General features: G+C 45.1%; 1 protein-coding gene across 1 annotated transcript in view; it reads right to left on the bottom strand.

The window, feature by feature from the left end:
- FBXO3 (F-box protein 3) overlaps nucleotides 1–9,679 on the bottom strand; it is a 39,560-nt gene extending 29,881 nt beyond the window's left edge. The window contains exons 1-3 of the mRNA XM_047776031.1: nucleotides 9,545–9,679; nucleotides 5,144–5,233; nucleotides 1,235–1,398 (exon numbers count right to left, since the gene is read on the bottom strand). Coding sequence (XP_047631987.1) covers nucleotides 1,235–1,398; nucleotides 5,144–5,233; nucleotides 9,545–9,648 — 358 coding nt within the window. The 5' untranslated portion in view covers nucleotides 9,649–9,679. The remainder of the gene's footprint in view (nucleotides 1–1,234; nucleotides 1,399–5,143; nucleotides 5,234–9,544) is intronic.
- Between the last annotated feature and the right edge of the window lie 14,904 nt (nucleotides 9,680–24,583).

The following is a 24,583-nucleotide window of genomic DNA, read 5'->3' as shown; positions in this document are numbered from 1 at the left end:
AATTCCCGTTGTGGCTCAGCAGTAACAAATCTGACTAGTATCCATGAGGACGTGGGTTTGATTCCTGGCCTCGCTCAGTGGATTAAGGATCTGGTGTTGCCGAGAACTGTGGTGCAGGTCAAGACATGGCTCAGATCTGGTGTTGCTGTGCAGCTGCAGCTCCAATTATAGCTAGATAACTTCCTAGCCTGAGAACTTCCATATGCTTTTAGGTGTGACCCTAAAAAGCAAAACAAACAAATGAAAATATTAATCAAAGGTACTTTCCTTCAAAGCTCTACTCTGCCAAATTATTCTCTTCTACCCTGTAGCAGGTCAATTTTAAGTACCTGGTCATGCAATCATGATTTGTATGAAATTCATATTTGTATAGGAAGGACAAGAGAAATATGAAATGTAAAAAGAATGCCATTTCAAGAGAACTTAGTTCAAAAGGAATAGATTTAAGAACGACTAGTCCCAGTTTCAGCTTAGCAAAACCAAAACACATAAAATTCCTTTTAATGGAGAAATTTGAAATAAAAACTTGAAGGCTAAAGCAGATACACAGCAATATATCTGCAACCCATTTATATATATCTTGGGCATAAATTTAAAAATCAAAGTAACAGGCAATAACTTGATAATGCTTCTTGCCAAAATTGGACAATAATTGTATAGTAGAGAGAGCACAGACTTTGGGGATCAAATAGATGGTGGTTCAGATCTTAGTTTTCATTATTCTGTAAATGTCAAAATAGGGATGGAATTTTACCCTACTCTATTTTGCTGCTCTTATATACTTAAAGACCTAGGCTGTAATATTTTGTCTTCCTAAATATTATATTCCCAAATATTACACAAGTAAGTCAGACACTTACTTGTACTGAAAATAGGGTGATACAGTAAGCAATTTTTCAATTAAAAAAAGTCTTTTAAAAGAAATCACAGTAGTTATCCTCAAGCAATTTTAGCATTACTAGTTTCTTTATCAAAAACAAATATTAGGATAAAAAGAGTTCAGCTTTCCCTTGTAATAAAGAATCGTGTGGATCCTGAGGTAGGCAAAAACAGGGCAAGCACCAGAGCCAGGGTCCTTTTAGCAACATAGGCTTTCCTTGGCTAAATGTGAATGGTGAATTACAGATAATGTTAGAGTAGCACAGACTGGTATAGATGATAGAAACCCAAAGCTATTTGGTTATTTATACTATAGTAATTCAAATGGAGCTAGGAGACCTTGCATTCCCAGTACCTTTCAGAGATAAAACCATCCGAGGACATCTGGGTTCCAAATATTTCTTGAGATCATCCCAGGCCTTTTTAATAGCAGCATAATGGTCAATATATCTTCCTACATCAGAGTAAGTGTCAATGAAGAGGGATTTCCAACATTGGTTCTTCTGTGTTTTCTCTTCCCTAAATAGATTTAAAAAATAGATTAAAAATCTTTTGAAGTGAAATTAGCATATACTTTACAATTACCAACATACTTTATTGGGAATTTATGGTTACTTTTGCCTTCCTTTTCATTTATTTTAGCTTCAAATCAAGACTAGGTCCCAAAAAGTGATACATCAGAAAATTTAACAAATTTATTGTTAGCATGGTGGGATTGTCTGTCAGTCACTTACTTTCTTACTTTCTTTCTTTTTTTTTTTTTGTCTTTTGTCTCTTTTTTGTTGTTGTTGTTGTTGCTATTTCTTGGGCCGCTCCCTCGGCATATGGAGGTTCCCAGGCTAGGGGTTGAATTGGAGCTGTAGCCACCAGCCTACGCCAGAGCCACAGCAACTCGGGATCCGAGCTGCGTCTGCAACCTACACCACAGCTCACGGCAACGCCAAATCGTTAACCCACTGAGCAAGGGCAGGGACCGAACCCGCAACCTCATGGTTCCTAGTCGGATTCGTTAACCACTGCGCCACGACGGGAACTCCTCCACTTTCTTACTTTCTACTTAAATTTTTCTTAAGTGTTCTAACTTTTAATAAGGTATAATTTGAATAGTACATGAAGTATGAATTTTAACTCACTCCCAAAAACACATGAATTATAAAATTTTAAAACATATGTATTTGTTCTATTTTTAGAGAATATTTAGAATTTAATGATATGAGAACATTAATTTATCTACACTGGATTAACCAAAGAATTATATAGCATATCAAAGGAATCACATGATTCAACATTTCTATGTGGTACCATTCCACAAACATTTATTGTCTACTTAGCCACTGAGGATATTTAAAGATAAGGCACATTTTTGCCTTTAAAAATGTATAGTCTCGGAGGGAGTTCCCATCGTGGCGCAGTGGTTAACGAATCCGACTAGGAACCATGAGGTTTCGGGTTCGGTCCCTGCCCTTGCTCAGTGGGTTAACGATTTGGCGTTGCCGTGAGCTGTGGTGTAGGTTGCAGACGCGGCTCCGATCCCGCGTTGCTGTGGCTCTGGCGTAGGCTGGTGGCTACAGCTCCGATTCGACCCTTAGCCTGGGAACCTCCATATGCCGAGGGAGCGGCCCAAGAAATAGCAAAAAAAAAGACAAAAAAAAAAGTATAGTCTCGGAGTTCCTGCTGTGGCGCAGTGGAAATGAATCCGACTAGGAATGATGAGGTTGCGGGATCAATCCCTGGCTCCGCTTAGTGGGTTAGGGATCCGGCGTTGCCGTGAGCTGTGGTGTAGGTTGCAGATGCGGCTCGGATCCTGCGTTGCTGTGGCCCTGGCATAGGCAGCTCCGATTAGACCCCTAGCCTGGGACCCTCCATATGCCTCAGGTGTGGCCCTAAAGAAACAAAAGAAAAAAAAAAGTATAGTCTAATCAGGGAGAAAGAATGAAGGTAAATTCCAGCATCAGAAGTGGTAAGGATAAGGTAAAGAGAAATAAGGATAAGGCAGCCAGGAAGGGCCTTAAAGTAACATCCTAAGGAGCTTGGGCCTTATCTGGTAAGGAATGGAGAGCCACTGAAGGGTTTTAACAGTGGAGTTAAAACCAAATGGGCATGTGGTTGGAGAGGGGTGTACACTAGAGGCACAGAGATGAGTTAGGAGGGTTTTACAGCAGTCCTGGTAAGAGGCGATGAATTGAACTAAAACTGTGGTGGCTACATGAAATGAGAAGAAAGACTGAAGAAATAGGCAGGGGCCAACATCAGAAAGCGTCAGTAATTGAATGAACGTAGGGAGAGAAGCACAGATGAGATCTAGGATGATTCCTGTTTCTGGCTTGGATGCTGGGATGGATAGTACTGCTATGAAGACACGAATGCTGGAGGAGCAGGTTTAGGGAGAGGGAAAAGAATAATTCAGGATGTTGTGTGTGTGTGTATTTTAGGAGGGAGTGGAGGTAGTGGTGGAAGGGAAGTATCTTTTCATTAATCTAAATATTATACATACATATCATTGAAACCAAAAAGTACCAAAGAACTTATGATGAAAAACTAGGCAGTCTCCTATTCGAAGTCCAACCCCTCAAGGGAAATTTTAGTTATTTCTGGAAGTTATTTCTATAATTCTAAATATTTATGCCTCTAGTTCTTTTCTTTTCTTTTTCTGCTTTTGGCTGTGCCGGAGGCATGCAGAAGTTCCTGGGCCAGGGACTGAACCTACGCCACAGCAGTGACCCAAGCCATAGCAGTGACAATGCCATATTCTTAACCCCCTGAGCCACCAGGGAATTCTGATGCCACTAGTTCTTTTCTTTTTTTTGTCTTTTTAGGGCCACATGGGCAGCACATGGAGGTTCTTAGGCTAGGGGTCGAATCAGAGCTATAGGCACCAGCCTACGCCACAGCTACAGCAACACCAGATCTGAGCTGTGTCCACAACCTACATCACAGCTCACAGCAATGCTGGATCCTTAGCCTACTGAGCAAGGCCAGGGATCGAACCTGTAACCTCATGTTTCCTCGTCAGATTCGTTTCCGTGCGCCACGACAGGAGCTCCACTGATGCCACTAGTTCTTGATTGATCAATTTTACATCTGTCTACTGATACCCCAAAGTAAAAGATCGGAATACAGCAAATCTTAAAATTCCCTCGTCTCCATTCTCCCTCCTCCCAGTGTTTGGAGGCTCTGTTATTACTTTTTTTTTTTTTTTTTTGCCATTACTTGGGCCACTCCCATGCGGCATATGGAGATTCCCAGGCTAGGGATTGAATCGGAGCTGCAGCCGCCGGCCTACACCAGATCCACAGCAGCACGGGATTCAATCCACATCTACAACCTACACCACAGCTCATGACAATGCCGGATCCTTAACCCACTGAGCAAGGCCAGGGATCGAACCCGCAACCTCATGGTTCCTAGTCGGATCCATTAACCGCTGAGCCACGATGGGAACTCCCAACACAAAATTCTTTTTTTTTTTTTTTGTCTTTTTAGCTATTTCTTGGGCCGCTCCCGCGGCATATGGAGGTTCCCAGGCTAGGGGTCCAGTCGGAGCTGCAGCCACCGGCCTACGCCAGAGCCACAGCAACGCGGGATCCGAGCTGCGTCTGCAACCTACACCACAGCTCACGGCAACGCCGGATCGTTAACCCACTGAGCAAGGGCAGGGACCGAACCCGCAACCTCATGGTTCCTAGTCGGATTCGTTAACCACTGAGCCACGACGGGAACTCCTGTTATTACTTTTTAGTTCCACTGAGTAGCTTGCAGCTTTAAAGAATATCTTTAAATCTTTACTTCTTGCTTCACCAACTTCTGTCCCTACCTGACTCCCCTCAATCTGAGAAAAAGATATTAGCAATCCCACCCTTTCTTTCACCTTTCCCAGCTCCCACTTTCTGTCATTTGTATTTGGTTAAAGTTATTAACATTTACTGAATTCAGTGAACCCTTGTGGGCCCTCCAACGGAAAGGTACAACAGACGGTTGTGCAAACACATGTGAAGCTCAGCAGGGATGTCGGGGTGGACACTCAGGTTTGGGAGCTGGAAGTGCACAGGTCTCCAAAAGCTGCAGCAGTGCATGTGGGAGACTTCCCAGAAGGAGAAGAGCAGGGAGCCAAGGACACTTGGAGAACACCTGCATTTACTGGCAGGCATAAGAAGAGCCATCAAAGGAGACAGACGACAAGTGTTAAAGAGGAGACTCAGGATAGACTGGCTCTAATGGAAGCCAAGGGCCAAAGTTCAAGAAAACATGTTTCCCAAATACTCACTCAGATATCAGCCAGTATTTTTTGCAATGTCTTCTCCACAGTGGATCGTGACTTGATAGCTGGCTAAGTCTTCGACTGACATAGCAACAACTGGCAGGGACCAGGTTCGGGGTTAGTGTGAAAGAGAACAAGAAAACAATTCAAAAATAAAGATTAAAATATTCATGTTAAGTTTTGTTTCATTCCTTTTGCTTTTCTGCTACTTTCTACCCTTATGATTGCAAGACGGTATGTTTTTAAAACCTGTTTAACGTGTTAGCTAGTATAATTAACTTGTGAGTAGTGAAATCGTAACTATTTGAGTTCACAAAGAAACATCAAAATAGCTTCAACTGTAATTTTCACATGAAGTCTATAAAACATATAAACCATTGGAGTTAATTTCAAATCAAAGAACTTTCCCATATTTATTATTGGGGCAGTAATCAATTCTACAAATAGAAACATTATTCAGGTATAAACAAAGTGCTCTTTTTAAGATCTGTGAAACATGTGATGTTAAACATACAGGCTTTTGTTTGTTCTGCTCTAATTTTTTTCTTAAGGCAAAGAAGTATTATAGCCAAAAATAATTACAGCAACTATTGGAAATCCCACCTATAAAAGATGTCAGATTCACAACAGTTCTGACTGAATAGCCATAGCTATTCAAACTATGATCAGCTGCTCAAAAACATGGAATGTTAGACACAAATAATTTTCCTACTTTACAAAGATTTCTAATCCAATAGAATTAGTCCTCCAATCCTGTAAATTCTAACCTACATAATTAATTTGCAAAAAGACTGAACCTAAGATTTTTAAAAATGGGTTTCTATCCTTTCAGAAGAGAAGTCAAAGTTGTAGAGAGTAGGTACTCAAAGCTCCACTTGGGCAATAGCCAACCAATTAAGGGAATCTTAAATCACATGGGGTTTGTCAAGACCATGAGTGGGGCACTTTAAAAAACAACTGATGGTAAACAGAACAGCCTTTGTTCATTTTTCAGATTGTACACAAACATTATCCTCATCTTTTTCTGCCAACGTCAGGAGATGCCCAAACTAACATTTGCAAACCCAGGAATCCCTCCGGTTCTGGGAATCCAAAGTCTATTCCCCCTTTTTTTGGATGCCTCTCCCTCCACTGTCCCAAGAGTTAAGCAACATAAAAAAATCTCTGGAATATGCACCAAAGGTGATTTTGATGCACATCAAAGATGAGATCTACTGTCCTAGAGGTTCTGACTCAGTCGGCATGTGGTGAGATCTGTACCTCAGGCATGTGCATATTTAAAAAGTGCCGCATGTAATTTTGACACAGTGAGGGTTAAAGGTTATGAATGACACACAATAAATACCCTGGAATGGAGAGACCAAGCTATGCAGCTTATATTACACAATGACCCCAATGGGCTAATTCAGTTCAGCAAATAGGTACCCAAAACTTCAGAGCTTAGCAATAGGCAGGACACTTGACGATGCTGAGTTACATAGAGCAGGAAAGAAGCTGCAGTACACTAGGAACTTTTCTGTGAATAAAACTCAATGGTATTTGAGGCAGCTTACCTGGGCTCAGGGATGCCCAGATAGCTGGTTAAACATTATTTTTTTGATGTATCTGTGAAATGTTTCCAGAAAATAATAGCATTCGAGTTGGTGGACTAAGTTAGCCAGATGGCCCTCCCCAGTGTGGGAGGGCATCATTCGAGGCAGGGAGGGCCTGCTGAGGACAGAAAAGCAGAGGAAGGGTGAGTCTGCTCTCCGTTGGATCCTAAGCTGAGACATCCATCTTCTCCTACCTGTGGCACTCCTGGCTTTCCAGCCATCAAACTCAGACTGGAATTGATACCATCAGCTCTCTAGCTCTCAGCCCTGCCAACTATGCTACCAGCCCTCCTGGGTCTCCAGCTTGCAGATGGCAGATCACAGGACTTCTCCGCCTCCACAATTCACGAGTAAATACCTTCAAATAAACCACACACACACACCCCCTGTTGGTTCTGTTCCTCTCAAGAACCCCAATACAGGAGTTCCCGTTGTGGCGCAGTGGTTAACGAATCTGACTAGGAACCGTGAGGTTGTGGGTTCAATCCCTGGCCTTGCTCAGTGGGTTAAGGATCGGGCATTGCCATGAGCTGTGGTGTAGCTCGAAGACGCAGCTTGGATCTGCTTTGCTGTGGCTGTGGTGTAGGCCGGTGGCAACAGCTCCGATTAGACCCCTAGCCTGGGAACTTCCATATGCCGGGGAAGCGGCCCTAGAAAAGGCAAAAAGACCAAAAAAAAAAGAACCTCAATACAGTATTCAACTCAGTTCACTTCCACGCACATTTATGGAGGAATCATGTCACTTCTGCTTAAAACTTTGATTTCTACCTAAAGCATTTAAAATAAAATCTGATCTCCTCACCTTGTTCCACAGGGTCCTGCATGATCTCACCAGTCTCTTTTCAAGCTGCTCTGACTGTGAGTCACTCCCTACCTCCTGCAACACCAATCTTCTAGCTCCTCCAACAGGCTATGCTATTGTCCAATCAGCTTCTGAAAACACTGTTCCTTCTGCCAGGACTGCTCTATGCTGTCGTATATGGCAGCACCTTCCAATTTGCACTAAATCCTTAACAGAGCAATTGGTTCATTTCCTTCATAACCCACAGCAGATCTTGTAATTATGTACTCGTTTGTTTTTGTATCTTGCCCACTAGACTGTAAGCTTGTGAGAGGGGATTTATCTGTCTTGTGCATTACTGTATTCCCAATATTTAACAGGGGGGCATACAGAAGTCACTCAAAAAAAAAAAAATCCATTGAGTAAATGGTGACTACAGATATAAACAAGACAGTCTTTACATTTAAGAGCTGCACAATCTATCAGGTATGGTAAATAAACTGCGGAAGGAAGGAAGAGGTAGAGAAACTCAGGAGGGGGGATCTGAAAGGAATTCCATCTTGCCAGCCTGAGAAGAGGGGGACACAGCATTCTCTGCAAGGACGAGAGCTTAAACCACAGAACAAAAAATATCCCACAAGTGTGTTATGCTGGCACAGGTTTGGCTAGAGTGGACCATGCCAAATAATAAGAGCCTTAAATGTTCCCAGAAGTTTAGGTTATCATCTGTAAACAAGGAGCATTACAGATTTTTAAGGAGGATGACAGCCAAATCTGTCTTAGAAAGATCACTCTGGGCAATGCAGCCCATAGATGGAAAGAGTGTGTGTGAGAGTGATTTCTAAGAGGCTATAGCAACAGCTATTTCAGATGAAAACGGTTTGCAGCTGGAACAGCCTCTTCCAAAGAAAAGAAACTTTCTCTGCTTTAGTACAAGCCCGAGTAGAGAAAAAAATTTTTTTCCAGAAAAATAGAAGTGTTACAGGTGCTAATATAGATAGCAGCCAGAAACTGCTAGACCACTTAGCTAGACCAACCAACAGCTACCGCTGACTTCATGAAGACTGTATTTCTAAAAGGATCCCTGGCAACACAGAGCACCATCGTCAAAAAGCTAGAATCCAATGGCTAATCCGAAAAACAAAACAAAACCAGTCTTGCCTACCTATCCTTAAGAGGGCGACTTTGCCTCCTCTGCAAATATATTTGGTGGCACAAGAAAGAGCCATGCCACCAGCTGTCAAGGGTGTAAACAGCGCCATTTCTTCCACCATCCCAGGCCGTCCCAAGCGCTGAAGGAACCGGACATTTAAATACCCCTACCAGCCATCGGTGTTTATTTTTGGAACAGATGCTGGGAAACCCACGGCATACGGGAGGGAAGATGGTCACCTGTATCGCACCACCGGAAGTCAATACCAAAACACAAAATCCAACGTGCAACCTTGAGGAGGAAGGCTCAGAGCGAAACAGTTTTCTATCATAGAAGTCCGAAAGTGAGCCCTGCTAGATATGTTGCCGCAGAAGTCGCACCTGGGGGTCAGGGGGTCGCCTGGCTTCTCTCGGGCGTCCCACCTGCCTACTTTGGCGCCCTACTCCGCAGGCCCCATGCCCAGGCAGAGAAGAGCGCTCGGCCCGGACAGGGAATTTTCCAAAGCGTCCAGGGGTGCCTGGTTCGGGCAAAGACCCCCGGGACGCCCGGGAGGTGCGAGGCGCGGGGGTCTGCCGGTCGGCAGCAAGGAGCAGTATCTCCCGGGTTACAACTGGGCCTCGCCGAGGCCTGGGAGAGAGAGCTTTCGGCGCTCCTCAGGCCTGCGCCCTGAACCGGAGGAAGACCTCGAGGCGGGGCCCTTTTCGCCCTCGGCCTTGTCCTGACCCCCAGGTGGCTCTGCGGGATCAGGGCGGCCTTGGCGTCACCTTCTGGTTGACGCGGGGGTCCGGGTCCTGCCAGTGAGCCGGGCCTCGGTCCCTCCTACCTTACAGCCTTCTCCCCAACCCATGACCCCACCCCTGCCATGCGCATCGTTCCAGTACTTGATTAGGTCCCGGTAGTCCAAGAAGGATAAGATGAGAAGCAGGGGATCGGTGGGCAGCGATTCTAGGGTCAGCGGCGCCGACTCGGTCTCCATGGCCGCCATCTTGGCTGGCCCGGTACAGGCCTGGCCCCGCCCCGACTCCGCCCCTGACCCGCCCCCACCGCCACCGCCCGAACCTCTCCCCGGCCGCTCGCACACGTTTGTTATGTAACCAACAAAATAGCCCCGCCCATGGGGCGGGTCCTCGGAAGGTTCCGCCCGCTTTCCTGCTGGTCCAGCACCGGAGCGTAGCGGAGTCCTCTGCATCCCTACACCGGCTCTCCAAGCTGCTGGAGCTCTGCCCTTTGCCCAGATGCTTGCCCTTAGGTCTCCTGGGTTCTCTCCTCCAATCCTGGTCTGTAAACTTGCCCAGCCCGGACCCCTTTGAGCCTTTATTGCCAAACCTGTCTGGGTCACTCCAGCTCCTCCGGCGAAATTTTACCTCCGATATCCTCGAAGCGTGGCCCCAAATGTCACAGTAAATTCTCTTCACCTTTGGCCCCCAAATCCATCGCTTTTCTTCGTTTTCCGACCTGGAAATCCCTATTTTCCCCCTACAGCCTCCCTTGCGGGGCGTGTCCTTTGCACACAGCAGGAGACTTGTCCACCCGGTAGAGTTGGAAATCAACTAGGTACTGGGGGCGGGGTAGCATTCCAAACTAGAGCATTCACATTCATCTTTGAGGTCACAGTTTTAACCCCCTCCCCAAGTAAAAAGTGCACAGGGACTGAATCTGAGGATCGGTCCCTCTCAATTTGGTCCACACAGAAAAATTTCAGTCTATTAGAACAATGCAAAGTGTAGAGTAAGTGTATTTTTTTTGAGGTATAGTCGATTTACAAGGTTGTGATAATTTCTGCTGTACAACAATGTGATTCGGTCATACATATATACACATATCCATTCTCTTTCAGATTCTTTTCCCACATAAATGATCATGATCACAGAATACTGGGTAGAGTTCTCTTTGCTATACAGCAGATCCAGGTTGGCCAATAATTCCATATACCTCAGTGTGCGTATGCCAATCCCCCAGTTCATCTTTCCCCCCAACACCTATCTGCTTTGGAAACCATAAGTTTTACAAAGTGTGTGAATCTGTTTCTGTTCTGAAATAAGTTCATTTGTATCCTTTCTTTTAGATTCCACATATAAGTGATATATAATGTTTGTCTTTCACCGTCTGATTAGCTTCACTTGGTATGATAATTTCTAGGTCCATCTATGTTGCTGCATTATTGCATTCTTTTTTATGGCTGACAGATTTTTTTTTTTTTAACCAAGACTTAATCTGACAGGGTTAAAAAGTATGAAAGGATGAGCTGAGACCCCAGTGGGTGTGATTGAGGCACAGTGATGGCCACTTTTCAGCTTAGACAAGGTGGTAGTAAAGTGGGGTGGGAGCAACACATCATGGATTATGAGCTTAAGAATGCATTACTTGAGTTCCCGTTGTGGTGCAGCAGAAATGAATTCGGCTAGGAACCATGAGATTGTGGGTTTGACCCCTGGCCTCATTCAGTGGGTTAAGGATCCAGCATTGCTGTGAGCTGTGGTGTAGGTTGCAGACATGGCTCAGATCCCGTGTTGCTGTGGCTGTGGTGTAGGATGGCAGCTACAGTCCCGATTAGACCCCTAGCCTGGGAACCTCCATATGCAGCAAGTGTGGCCCTAGAAAAAGACCAAAAACAAACAAACAAACAAAAAAAAACAAAAAAAAACGTGTTATGTATGAGATTTCTTCTTTTCCGTTTCTTTTCCAAAGGTAATACGGTGTAAGGAACTTTGGGAAGTCCAGTCAGGACTTCACACATTTGTTATTTATTAGAAGTGGGATGGTGGACTAGTTAACTATGCCCAAGTTCTAAGAAAGTTTCTTCCTAACTATTTGGAGAAGTGGAAATGATTCTCCCTCTGCCATTCTACCCACTGCACAACCACAAAACACTCCATTTCCTCCACTCACCACACCATTAATGCTTTATAAGTATGGTTTTGCCTAATATTTATAACCCCTGCCCTCTGCCCCTCTGCCCCCACTGTATTATGTTTCTTTATTTCCTGAACCTTATGATATTTTGACGTCCTAAAAACCTTGCTGACTACCCTCCCAAGGGCTAGTTAATTTCCAAAGATCGAAAACAACTCACTAGGACACACCTCTCTTATGCAAGCCAAGCACCCCCTTTATCTAACTCTCACACACCCTGCCACTATCTCCCCTGCCCTAGATCATCCCAGGGCCAGGTACCAGGGAATGAGAGAACCCTGCTATAGCCCAAAGCCCACCATTTATTGTTCAAACTAGCCCAGTCCCCAGCTGTTGACTCTGCCCAGTCCAGTGCAAACTCCAATAAAGGCTCTGTCCTGAACTTTCCCCTCGTTTCTGCTTCTGCCTCGCCTGACCCAAACCTGTTGCTTCCACTGGGGCCTTGCATGGCATGGTGTGCCCCCTTCTCTAGGGAAATGTAATCAAAATGGCATTGGCTTTGCCATTTCTCCCTCAGGTGGGCTACTTTACTTGTTTTAAAGCGAAACTAAACTAAAATCCCACAATCACAAATGAGAGACTTAACTAGAAAACAAACAAACAAAAAAACCCAGTAGCTAAACAACAACAACAAAACCCCAAAAACTTCTGCTTACATCTCTGGACTATCAAGCTATTTGTGAACCTATTTAGAGCATTTACTGAATTAGATTCAGGTCAGTTGTTCGCTGTTTGTCTCTCTCACCAGGCTGTAAACTCTCAGTGTTTTTCAGCCTTGTAACTCCAGGACCTACCAGGACATTCAAGTAGCAAGTTTAAATTCAGGTGGAATGGATGAAGACAGAACTGTCTTTTCTGTTTACAAGGGAATCATACTTGTTGATATAGGTAAATGCTTATAAAGACATTTGACCCTCATTTGTGTTTGTCTCTATTTCTCCCTCAGATGGGCTACTTTACTTGTTTTATTTTATCTTATTTTTAATTTTTTTTTTGTCTTTTGTCTTGTTAGGGCCACACTCATGACGTATGGAGATTCCCAAGCTAGGGGTCTAATCAGAGCTGTTGCCACTGGCCTACTCCAGGGCCACAGCAACACAGGATCTGAGCCGTGTTTATGACCTACACCACAGGTCACAGCAACGCCAGATCCTTAACTCACTGAGTGAGGCCAGGGATTGAACCCGCAACCTCGTGGTTCCTAGTCGGATTCATTAACCACTGCACCACAACGGGAACTCCTACTTTACTTGTTTTAAATTCAAAAGCTGGTAGGAGTTTTCAAGCAGACTACATTTGTTTCTGCTATACTATTGCATTTTCCTTCCCTTTAGTCCAGTTCTGATTAAAAGTGTAAAGGTACTTGGCATGGCCAGGATTAAGGTGAGATGAAAGACGTGCTCACTTGGGGCCCAAAATTTAAGGGAGTACCCAAAAACCCTCAATAATGAAAGTAATAATAATTTAATGCCATGTTTTAAAAAATGTTAATTAATGCAAAAAAACTCATGATGAACAAAATACCAAAACTTAAACAAAAATGGGATTCTGCAGTGCTATGCAAGCTGTATTGGAGCCTAAGGCAAAAGAAAAAAGAATATGCACTTCAATACATGCTTTGATCTTTTTTTCTAAATGCCTATTTTTCCCTAGAAGGCTGGGGGCGGGGATCAGGCAGAGGACTTGCTTCTCCCATGTGGCTGGGCTCAGAGCTCCTGCCACTTTCCACCCTGGGGGGTGCCATCAGGTTGCCCTAGGCTCCATTTTCCTGCCCCAAATGGTTTGAAGCAGGTAGGGGAGGATGGAGGATCAATGCAGGTGAGCAGGACGCAGGAGAGCCCTTTCCTGGGCTGTGGCTTCCTGTTACCACATCCCCCCCAGACCCCCAATCACGGTTGGAAAGGGGTAGGTGGGGGAAGCCAGGACTTGGCTATGTGGGTCCCCTGGACCTAGGCTGAGAGCAAGGGCTCCATAGCCTTTGTGCCTGGGTGGGAGAAACAGTCCCTCCAAGTCTGCTGGTTGTTTTGGAAGCTAGTCTCTCAAGGACATGGAAAGATTTCACCAAAATAGTATTTGCTTGCCACTGATATTGCTATCTATGATAGATCAGAAAGCACAAAATTCCAAAAGAAAAGTTCCTATGTGGTATTGAAAAAAAAAGGTCTCTATTCTCTCAAGAATAGAAATAGATAATGCCTGAGAAATAAATATACTTGTATGCTCTCTTCAGAACCCCAGCATCATCTTGGTCTGTGGCAAGTAGTTCTTAGTGCGCAAGGCCCTACCTCTAGGTAATTACATTGTAGCTTCATGGGCTTCGAGGTTCCCATTGGCTGTTCTGGTACCTCCCTCACACATGCATTCATATGGCATCACATGCAAGGTTCTGGGCTCAGGACAGTAAGGGATCAAGACATGGTGCTGTTCCTGCTTTGATGCAATTGCTCTTTAGAAGTACACTCCCTGGAGTTCCCATCGTGGTGCAGTGGTTAACGAATCCGACTAGGAACTGTGAGGTTGCAGGTTCGATCCCTGGCCTTGCTCAGTGGGTTAAGGATCCAGCGTTGCCGTGAGCTGTGGTGTAGGTTGCAGACGAGGCTTGGATCTCTCGTTGCTGTGGCTCTGGTGTAGGCTGGTGGCTACAGCTCCGATTCAACCCCTAGCCTGGAGACCTCCATATGCTGCGGGAGCGGCCCAAGAAATGGCAAAAAGGCAAATAAATAAATAAATAAATAAATAAAATAGAAGTACACTCCCTGTTGGCTTGGGGAGAGACAAATCCACATGGCCCTGGGGTCTCATTTTCTCATTTTCTCATTTTATTCACAATAAGCTGCATCAGCTGGTCTCACTTTGCTGGGAGGCAGGACAGACAGCCATGAGATACTGAACTTTAGAGGCTCTTGCTAAATGGTGTCAAAGGCGGCCTCATGGTACCCTGCCCCGTGTGTGTAAAACATCATAGTTTATGGTCCCTCTCTGTTGTACACTCCCTGGGATGTGTCCAGTCTTCTACTTCCCAGACTAGGGGCACCTCCCACTGGGACAATGAAAGCTGTGAATTGGGATGGGGAGAGAGATAGGAGTGGGGATGAGGTGGTGAGTTGCTTTGCTTTCTCCTTCTTCTCTGCTTGTAGATATCACCCCAACATTTTGTATACATCGGGCATGGCCATGGTGGTGTGTGTCCTGGGCCCATGAACAGTAGCTGCGTGAAGGTCATGCTCCACTTTGGCACGTGCTGTTTTTGGAAATGGCTTTGTCCAATTGGACCTCCCAGGGGCAGAAAACATCCTCAGGAGATTCTCAGGGGGGTCAGTTCACAGGGCAGGCCTGGGACTGGACCACTCAAGCCTTGGTGTCAGCTCTTCTGGGTGTGGGGAGGCAGCCTCAGCATCTGGGAGCCCAGGAGATGGGGGAGGGTAGTGGACCAGGATGGAAAGTGCCAGACACCAGCACCCCCAAACCTCCCCTAAACAAGTGCGTCATCCAAAAGAAAAGCCTCGCCAAAAGGCTGCTGGTGATCGATCAATAGGAGGCCTGCCTCTGCAGAGCCCAAGAAAATTCAAGAGTATGCTTATGCTTTATGGCTGGAAGCAGGGAGAAGAATGAAATTACAGGGTGGTAGGGAGATTAAGGGTTGACAGTGCCGCTCAGAAAGGCATCCAGCTAGATGGGGCTAATGCAAAAATCTGGAATGGACTTCGCTGTTTGCCATGGAGCAAAAAACACAGACAAACCCATTGCTAAGGAGAAGCCTAGAATGAATGTCAGATTTAAATGCGCTGTTCCAGCTGTCATACTGAAACCGACCGTATTAACGGCCTGAACCCAGCCTAAACCCAGACTGGGACTCAAACCCACGTGCCGGGACTCGAACCCAGCCTAAACACAGATTGGGACTTGAGCCCGAGGTTTTAAATGAGAATCATTCATGCTGTGTCTGGACTCACTGAGGTTCAGGTTCTTCACGTCTCCACGCAGAAGGAATTCAGCAAGAGACAAAGTGATGGGCAAGAAATAGACTTATTAGGACGCGACGCTTGTGAGAGAGATACCAGTGGGCAGGCATGGAAGCTCTGCCCCCAAGGATCCGGTGGGCTACAGTTTTATCATCCAAGGGGAATGGGGGTTGGAAAAGCCCGCCTCTTCCTTTCTGGGAGTAGTAGCTTCTCCTTAGCATCCGGTAAGGTAGGTATTCAAATCCGCAGAAAGGCGGTCCTCAAACTCTTGCCCTTGGTCTGAATATGACTGCAGGTCTCATCCCGTCCCCCACCCAACGGCCTGAGGCAATTCTCAAGGCTCCACTAATGGAACAAAGCCGCCTTGTTCTGATGGCTTTTTTGAGCCATTTATTTACTTACTGTGATCTCCCAATATCCCCTAAGTTTCCCTCGCATCTGTGGTCCTTTATTGGGACTTCTAAAAATACCTGTGTCTGCTCCATCCCCATCAATACAAACGGGGTTCTGGGACTTGGTCCCCTGTTCCCTCCTTAGACAACACTTTAAATATTCCTGAATTTGCTAAGCAGATGTCTGTTGTTTTGTTTTGTCCAGTGTGTGCTTCTTGTTTTCGTGAAGACTGTATAACAAATATGAACTTTCTGGCTGCATGTTGAGTGGATCTACCTATTGGACACATTTAAAGTGCTCTCTTTCTCCCTGAAAAGTGTCCCAGTTGGTGGCTTCTTAAAATGGTGAATACTGGGAGTTTCCATCGTGGCTCAGTGGTTAATGAATCTGACAAGGAACCATGAGGTTGCGGGTTCGATCCTTGGCCTCGCTCAGTGGGTTAAGGATCCGGCGTTGCCATGAGCTGTGGTGTAGGTGGCAGACGGCTCAGAACCCGAGCTGCTGTGGCTGTGGCATAGGCCGGTGGCTATAGCTCTGATTAGACCCCTAGCCTGGGAACCTCCAAATGCCACAGGAGTGGCCCCAGAAAAGGAAAAAAGACCAAATAAAACAAAATAAAATAAAATAAAATGGTGAATACTGAGGGTGCAGCCAAGAATGGCCTGTAATCTCAAAGTTTGCATCATTTAAACGTCTCCTACCAGGGACAGAGAAAATGCAGCATCCTCATACAAGATGCTACACAGGTCAGGGTACCAGATAACGCCATGCCCACCAATTCAGTAGACTGTATGGCTGGGGAAGCCACTAGTGTTTGGAGTCTTTGTGTGTGTGTGTGTGTGTGTGTGTGTGTGTTTATGGCTACACCCCTGGCATATGGAAGTTCCCAGGCCAGGGATTGAATCTGAGCCACAGTTGTGACCTATGCTACAGCTTAGCCACGCTGAATCCTTTAACTTACTGTGCTGGGCTGGGAATGAACCCACACACCCCCCTGCAGCGACCGGAGCCACTGCAGTTGGACTCTTTTTTATTTTTTTTGGCTTTTTGCATTTTCTAGGGCCACTCTCAGAGGCATATGGAGGTTCCCAGGCTAGGGGTCGAATCGGGACCCAAGCCGCATCTGCAACCTACACCACAGCTCATGGCAACGCCAGATCCTTAACCCACTGAGCAAGGCCAGGGATCGAAACCTAGTCGGATTCATTAACCACTGTGCCACTGTGCCACGACGGGAACTCCTGCAGTTGGATTCTTAACCCACTGCAGGAACTCCTTACTCTGTCCTTTTGAGGCATAAACAGATCATTTTGTCCACTGGTGTTCCTGTACTGCCTGATAGACGTCACAAGGCTGGCTGAACCCGTGATGCGTGGCATGGGGGTTTGGACGGCCAGTGCTTTTTTTGATGGCGGATACTCTCCAGGAAGGAGGGAAATATCAGTCTCTGACCTATGCTGGGCTCTGTGCCCTGGGAGGCTAATCTCTATAAACTCCTTCCCCTGGGTGCCCTTGTCATCTGGCTTCTGGTGGGGTTCAGCCAATAGGAGGCATTGGTCAGCAACTGGGAAAGGGGCCACGGTTACGTTTCTCTGTGTAGACTATTTTGTGGTTTGTTTGTCTTGTTTTGCTTTGTTTGTACCCTCTTTCCTGTCTTCGGCTGGTCCAGCTGTGGCAACACTGTTCCCTCTCATTGCTCTTTCAGGCTTGGAAACAGCTCCCCTGTGTTATTAATCCCTGGGCACCTCACCATCTCTTACTGGTTCCCCCATTCTACTCATACCTCTTCAGTGATTTCCTCATTGAATTCTGTTCAATAATGTCCCTTTGAATGTTTTATCTGTTTCATGGTAAGACCTTGACTGGTATCATTTGCCTTCACCTACTCTAAGAAACTGCCCAGTGGTACATTATGAGTGAGTGGAAGTCATGCTAAAACAGAACTGCTGCTTGGGGCCAAACGTTCCACTGTATTGATGACACAAGCACTGAGTCTGCTGCCTGCGTTCCATTGGGTCCCATCTTGGAAAAGTTGACCAAAGACAGGTGGACTCAGAAACTTTTGGAGGTGATGGATGTGTTTATTACCTTGATTGTGGTAATGAGGTCACGGGGGTATGAATATGTCCACACGCATCGAGAGGTGTATACAGTAAACATGTGAGACTTTGGGAATACATCAATTAAACCTTAATAAAGCTATACAAAGAGAAAGATGATTCTGCCATGCATGGGACATTCTTGGGGACTTCCTCTGTGGCTCCCAGCCATAGAAGTGGAGGCTCAACCTCTGATTGGCCTATCTGGGAAACAACACTCTCCATACCTAGGAATTTTACAACAGCCTTTATACACCGGATAAGCTGTATGGGGGCGGGGGGAGGGGGGTTGGTCCTGTGTCAAGAAGCCTGGAAAGTGATCTCGTCATCAGTAAAGCCAACCTTGTGTGGGAAGCCTCCTCTCCTATCTCCTTCAGACCAACAGAATCACAGATATCACTGTTCAGTCTCGCAGCAGATTGGAGACCGTGGAAATGGGATACTACGTCCTCGTCAGCCAAGCCCTCAAGGACTTCCTTCTTTGCCAAGTCTGAAACTAGCCCCTTCTGGAAAAAGACTGTCACTGAAAGGAAAATGGCTCTGTCACCTGACATTCTCACCTTGCATCGGGTCCTGAACCATCTGAACTGGAATACCCAGGAAGGTCCATAGTGGTGTGGAATTGGTCCCTCTGGACAAAGCCCAAACCTGGTTCCTGATACCTTAGCCAACTTCAGGAATAGGTGGTGGCCCACTGGCTAGACATCATGGTTCACTGATGAAATAGCTGGCCTCTGAGATGGGCAAACCCTATGGAATGCCACAGTCATAACTTGCTCTGGCCCATAGCACTAGACATGCTAGCAGTGGGCTAAACTTCAGATGCTCTTCTTGCTTGTAGGGCATACTGCCCCAAGATGGACAGAAACAACCCTCTACCCAGTGTGTCCATTAGGGTCCTCCAAGAAACAAGGCCTGGGATTGGAGGATAGAATTCAATTCTTTTTTTTTTTTTTTGTCTTTTCTAGGGCCACTCCCGCGGTATATGGAGGTTCCCAGGCTAGGGGTCGAATTGGAGCTATAGCCACCGGCCTACACCAGAGCCACAACAACTCAGGATCTCAGCCACGTCTGCAACCTACCCACAGCTCACGGCAATGCCGGATCCTTCACCCACTGAGCAAGGCCAGGGATCGAATCTGCAACCTCATGGTTCCTAGTTGGATTCATTATCCCCTGAGCCACGATGGGAACTCCAGAATTTGATTCTTGAGAGAGGTAGTGGGGTTGGGAGTAGGGCATGTGAAAGATAAAAGGTAGGGAGTGAGAAGAGGCAAAATGAGCCTTCAGACCAAGATGCAGGTCTGATGCTTGGGAAGAGAGAAATTGGAAGGAGGAGGATTAAGCAGGAAGAACGTCAGACTGGACTTCAGTTCTGAGACTGTCTCAGTCAGGCTGATGGGGAGTCCTTGAGCCAAAGCTGCCCATTAGAGAAGTCCAGATACGCAGGGCATTGGACTTTACTAACGCCCTGTCACAGTCAGTCCTGGACTGGGAACAACCCAGAGAGGGTGTGAAGCCAAAGTGAGGTGGGCGGCAGGTTGGAATTGTCTGTTAATGATGCTACCTGCAGCAGGAGGTGTGAGATGTTTTCATGGCTGTCACACACAGAAACATCGCTAATGGCCTACGCAATTTGGCTAGGCCATCAAGCCACCCAAAGACTTAATTCACTGAGGCATATCCAGATGAGGCATTCCCTATGGAAATAATTATAAAGCTACAAAATCTAGAGGAAAGGAGTCTACTTTAAAAGACGGATGAGGGAGTTTCCATCATGGCGCAGTGGAAATGAATCCGACTAGGAACCATGAGGTTGCAGGTTCCATCCCTAGCCTCACTCAGTGAGTTAAGGATCCAGCGTTGCCGTGAGCTCAGATCTGGCGTTGCTGTGGCCAATTAGACCCCTAGCCTGGGAACCTCCATATGCCTGAGTGTGGGCCTAAAAAAAAAAAGACTGATGAGGAGTTTCTCTTGCGATGTAGCAAGTTAAGAATAGATCTAGTGTAAGATCTAGTGTTAAGAATAGATCAAGTTAAGAATAGATCTAGTGACTCCACTCCAGCAGCTTGGGTCACTGCTATGGCATGAGTTCAATCCCTGGCCTGGGGAACTTCCACACGCCACAGGTGAGGAAAAAACAAAAACAAAAACAAAATCCGCAAAAACCCACTGATGAAGCATATTTGGACTTCATGTCTATCTATGACAGCCCACTCAGTCGATGCTCTAACCCATTACACTAACAGAACCACCAAAAGGACAAAGATACCTAGCTGGAAATTCTTCTGACATACATAGAAGCCACTGTTACTGAGAAAGCTGTCCAGTGATGATCTGATAGCTTCTACAAGCCTGGCCAGTTCAGCTGTCTCACTCCATTGGTAAGTTGCCCACTGTCATACTCCCTCTGCCTTGGCGGAGCAACCGAGCACCCAGGAGTCAAGGAGCAGGTGCTGAGGGAAAGGTACATGGGAAGCAGACACTCTTCTCTCCACCTCACCCCCTGTTCATGGAATAACCCACAGTGGAGGAATGTATCAGGTTACTCTGGGGGAAAAGAATCCATGCTATGCATTGCAAAAGAGGACACTTCATGGGAAGGCTGAAAGAGCAGGGAATACTGAGATGATCCAGAAATTAGGACTCTCAGAAGCAGTCTCCACCCCAGGGCTACCAAGACAAAACAGAAAAGAGAAAGTTAGAGAACAGAGGAGCTGGAAAGAGGGGCCACCACCAGCCGATGTGCTGCTGGCTCCTGAGGGTCAAAAGATCAGCTGTCTGCAGGATCCCCTGCAGCCAGTGTCCAGACCTATGAGAGGGGATAACTTAGAGCTGGTGCTAAGATCTCAGAGCAGGTGACTGTCAGCAGACACTCAGAATCTTGAAGGTAGGGTTGCCAGAGGTAGCACGTGTACACACACCACAGCCACCACCCCATCCCTTCCTTCACCATCACCACCATCAGTGACAACACCACCACCAACAAAGACAAAACCAGGAAACCCAGTTAAATTTGAATGACTTCTAATTGCTCATATGCATATACAATTGAAATAAAAGAAAAATGTCACATGGGACATCTTTTTTTTTTTTTTTTGCTATTTCTTTGGGCTGCTCCCAAGGCGTATGGAGGTTCCCAGGCTAGGGGTCGAATCAGAGCTATAGCCCCCCGCCTACGCCAGAGCCACAGCAACGCGGGATCCGAGCCGCGTCTGCAACCTACACCACAGCTCACGGCAATGCCGGATCGTTAACCCACTGAACAAGGGCAGGGACCGAACCCGCAACCTCATGGTTCCTAGTCGGATTCATTAACCACTGCGCCACAACGGGAACTCCACATGGGACATCTTTATTCTAAGAGTTACTCATCCTCTATCTGAAATAAGTGATAAGTATGTAAGTTACCTACCTCTTTAGTTATACGTCCCCAGTGATTTGGCTCTCCCTAATATGTTTCCTCGTTTTGCAGAATTTGCTTATGTAAAGTTACACTTACAGTCCGTGTTTCATTTACATGGTAACATAATTTCTGGAGTGTCCACATCCACTTTATTTTGTTATTTGATGAATATTCATTAGTGAGAAACATGCTCAGCAAGTGCGCTGTGAGCTGGTGTGCTGATGTGTACTGGCTGTCGCTGATGGGCTCAGTTTCAGAAGGTCGGAGCTATCTGTGATTTGCTAACTTTCAGACATGGTGGGTTATTGCAATGAGGCTGTCACTGATTGGTAGATTTTCGGAGGGTAAGTTATTTCTAATGAATGGTGGTTTCTTGTTCATGACTTGGGACTTGACCAGAGAACAGTCTTTTCCTTTCTTGATGGTAATGAAGAATCAGTACTTTAAATCTCAACCCCTCTTCCCCCATTTTTTGGTCTATCCTAAGTCAAACCTGCAGGAGAGACCATGTGGGATTGTCTGTAACTGTATTTGTGGAGGTATGATTTTCAGCTATGTTGTATTTAAGGGACTTAAACTTCAATTGCTATGGCTGAAAAAGACTAACTGCTGCTATTTGGGTAATTTAGTGGAAAAGAAAAGCTGTCTAGAGGGCACTGAGGGCATTGTGACAAAGTCAGTACAAGATACGGGTCACAATCATTACACACAGATAAGTCATACAGAGCAGTCCTGGCAGCCCTGCTTGAAGGGGTGGCCTTTGGCTGGTATTGAACCCTGGATAGGGGAAACCTCACAGCTAGTGCTTTGGCTCCAGAAAGGGCACTCTGCCTGAAGACCTCCAGAGGGAGGCCTGCAGAAACTGGAAAATAGTAAGAAAGGCCCCCTTCCCTCTTCCTTCTATTCTCCTGCCAGTGCTTCCCAATAGACAGTGTCTGACAGAAACCCAGCTTGCAAAAGCAATGGAGAAATGTCATTTTTAGCAGCATCACTGAACAGAATACATAAGGGCAGGCACAAGCTAAGAGACAAGAGGTAGATGATTAACACAGGGCAGAATTAGGCAAGAAAAAACAATAAAAGGCATCTAAATCAGAAAAGTAAAATTAGTGACATGGTATTATGTACAAAAAACACTATAGACTCCACCAAAAAAAATTATTAGAACTAGTAAGTTAATCTGGTAAAGTTTCAGGATACAAAATCAATGTATGAAAATCAGTTGCATTTAGAAATAATGAACTATTAGAGAAATTAAGAAAACAGTCTCATTCACAATAATATTACAAAAGATGAGATACTTAGGAATAAATGTAACCAAGAAAGTGAAAGATCTGTACATTGGAAACTATAAAATATTGATGAAAGAAATTGAAGAAGACACAATTAAATGGAAAGATATTCCATGTTCATGGATTGAAGGATTAATATTGCTAAAATATCCATACCATCCAGAGTGATCTACAGAATCAATGCAATCCCTATCAAAATTCCAATGGCATTTTCCACAGAAATTGAAAAAAAAATGCTAAAACTTGTATGGAACCATAAAAGATCCCAAATAGCCAGAGCAATCTTGAGAAAGAAGAATGAAACTAGCAGCATCAAGCTTCCTGATTTCAAATTATATTACAGTGCTATATTAATAAAAACATCATGGTATTAGCATAAAAACATAGATACATGGAATAGAATAGAGAATACAGAAATAAATAATGCCTATATGGTCAGTTTTCAACAAATGCATCAAGAATATACAATGAGGAAAGGATAATGTCCTTAAGAAATGGTGTTGGGAAAGGGGATATCCATATCTCAGAAAAATGAAACTGGGTCACTGTCTTACACTATACACAAAAGTCAACTGAAAATGGATTCTAGACTTAAAGGTAAGACCTGAAACTATAAAACTCCTGGAAGAGAACATAGCTGTAAACTTTTTGACACTGGGCATGGCAGCGATTTTTGGGATTCGACATCAATTCAAAGGCAACAAAAGCAAAGATATACATGGGACTATATCTGGGAGAGCTGAGAAGATATAAGAAGCCGAGGAAGGGAGCTTGCCTGAATAGTGCAATTCTGAGGGCAGTCTCCTAATCAGAAAAAGAGGCCTGCCTGAACGGTGCAGTTCCGAGGACAAGCTCCTAATCAGGAAAAGGGGCCTGTCTGATCGGTACAATTCCGAGGGCAGGTTCCTAAACAAGGGGATGCCTACCTGCACACACAATTCCGAGGACAGGCCCCAGAAGACAATAAGGCTCGCCTGCTGACATAGGTGGAAAACTAAATTTCCCAAGAAATAATTTCCATTTTGTGTTGCTGAGTGGGGATTGTTCCATGGATAACTTAGTCTTTTCTGTTATTCAGTTTTTCTCAGTCTTTCTTGATTATTTACTTATTATTCTTATTTCCCATTCTTATTTTCCTGTGGTGATTTGTGATTTAACAAAATTACAATGATAATATAATAAGAATTTCATCCTGAAGGACTTTCCCCTATTTAAATCCAACTTAGTTAAAACATGGTGTTTATCTATTAATTAGTTATACAGTAAACTTTAGAGTTAGGATTTTAATGAGGCTCATAGAAGTTAGACATTTTTCTTGACCAAAAGACACCTAGCTATGAGTTATAGAAGCTTTTAAGTGATATCTACTTAAGTTGGTTTATATTTTCTTACACTGTCTCCCTGCCATAACGCTTTAAAGATAAGCACCAGTCTAAAAACAAGATTTGCGAATGCCAAATTCTTGTGTCTGTGAACTCTTCAAATTGTAAAGACTGGCTGGCCATGGGATGATTTGTACTGTCTCCTCCTTTCCATGATGTATTGTACCTAACTGCCCCTAAATTGTACCCACTAAGTTTAGTTAAAACAAACATCTTAAAACATGATGTATAGCTGCTATACCATGTAATAGTTAACCAATGTACTTTTAACACTGTGATGTAATGTGTAGCAAAAAGCTGTCTATATAATCAACCACTTATGCCAATAAAATTTGAGCAGTCCAGAGCCCTGAAAGAAGGGACAAAGAGGCTGTCTCCGTGTTGCACATTTGCCGACGCGCGTCCCTCTCCGATCTGGAAGTGCATGCTCCCTGGCCGCCGAAGCCGGCCTCCAGCATATATCAAACTAAAGT

This window comes from Phacochoerus africanus, chromosome 4, assembly GCF_016906955.1.
Source record: "Phacochoerus africanus isolate WHEZ1 chromosome 4, ROS_Pafr_v1, whole genome shotgun sequence".
Taxonomy (NCBI): Eukaryota; Metazoa; Chordata; class Mammalia; order Artiodactyla; family Suidae; genus Phacochoerus; species Phacochoerus africanus.
This window is presented reverse-complemented; position numbering and strand designations above follow the sequence as displayed.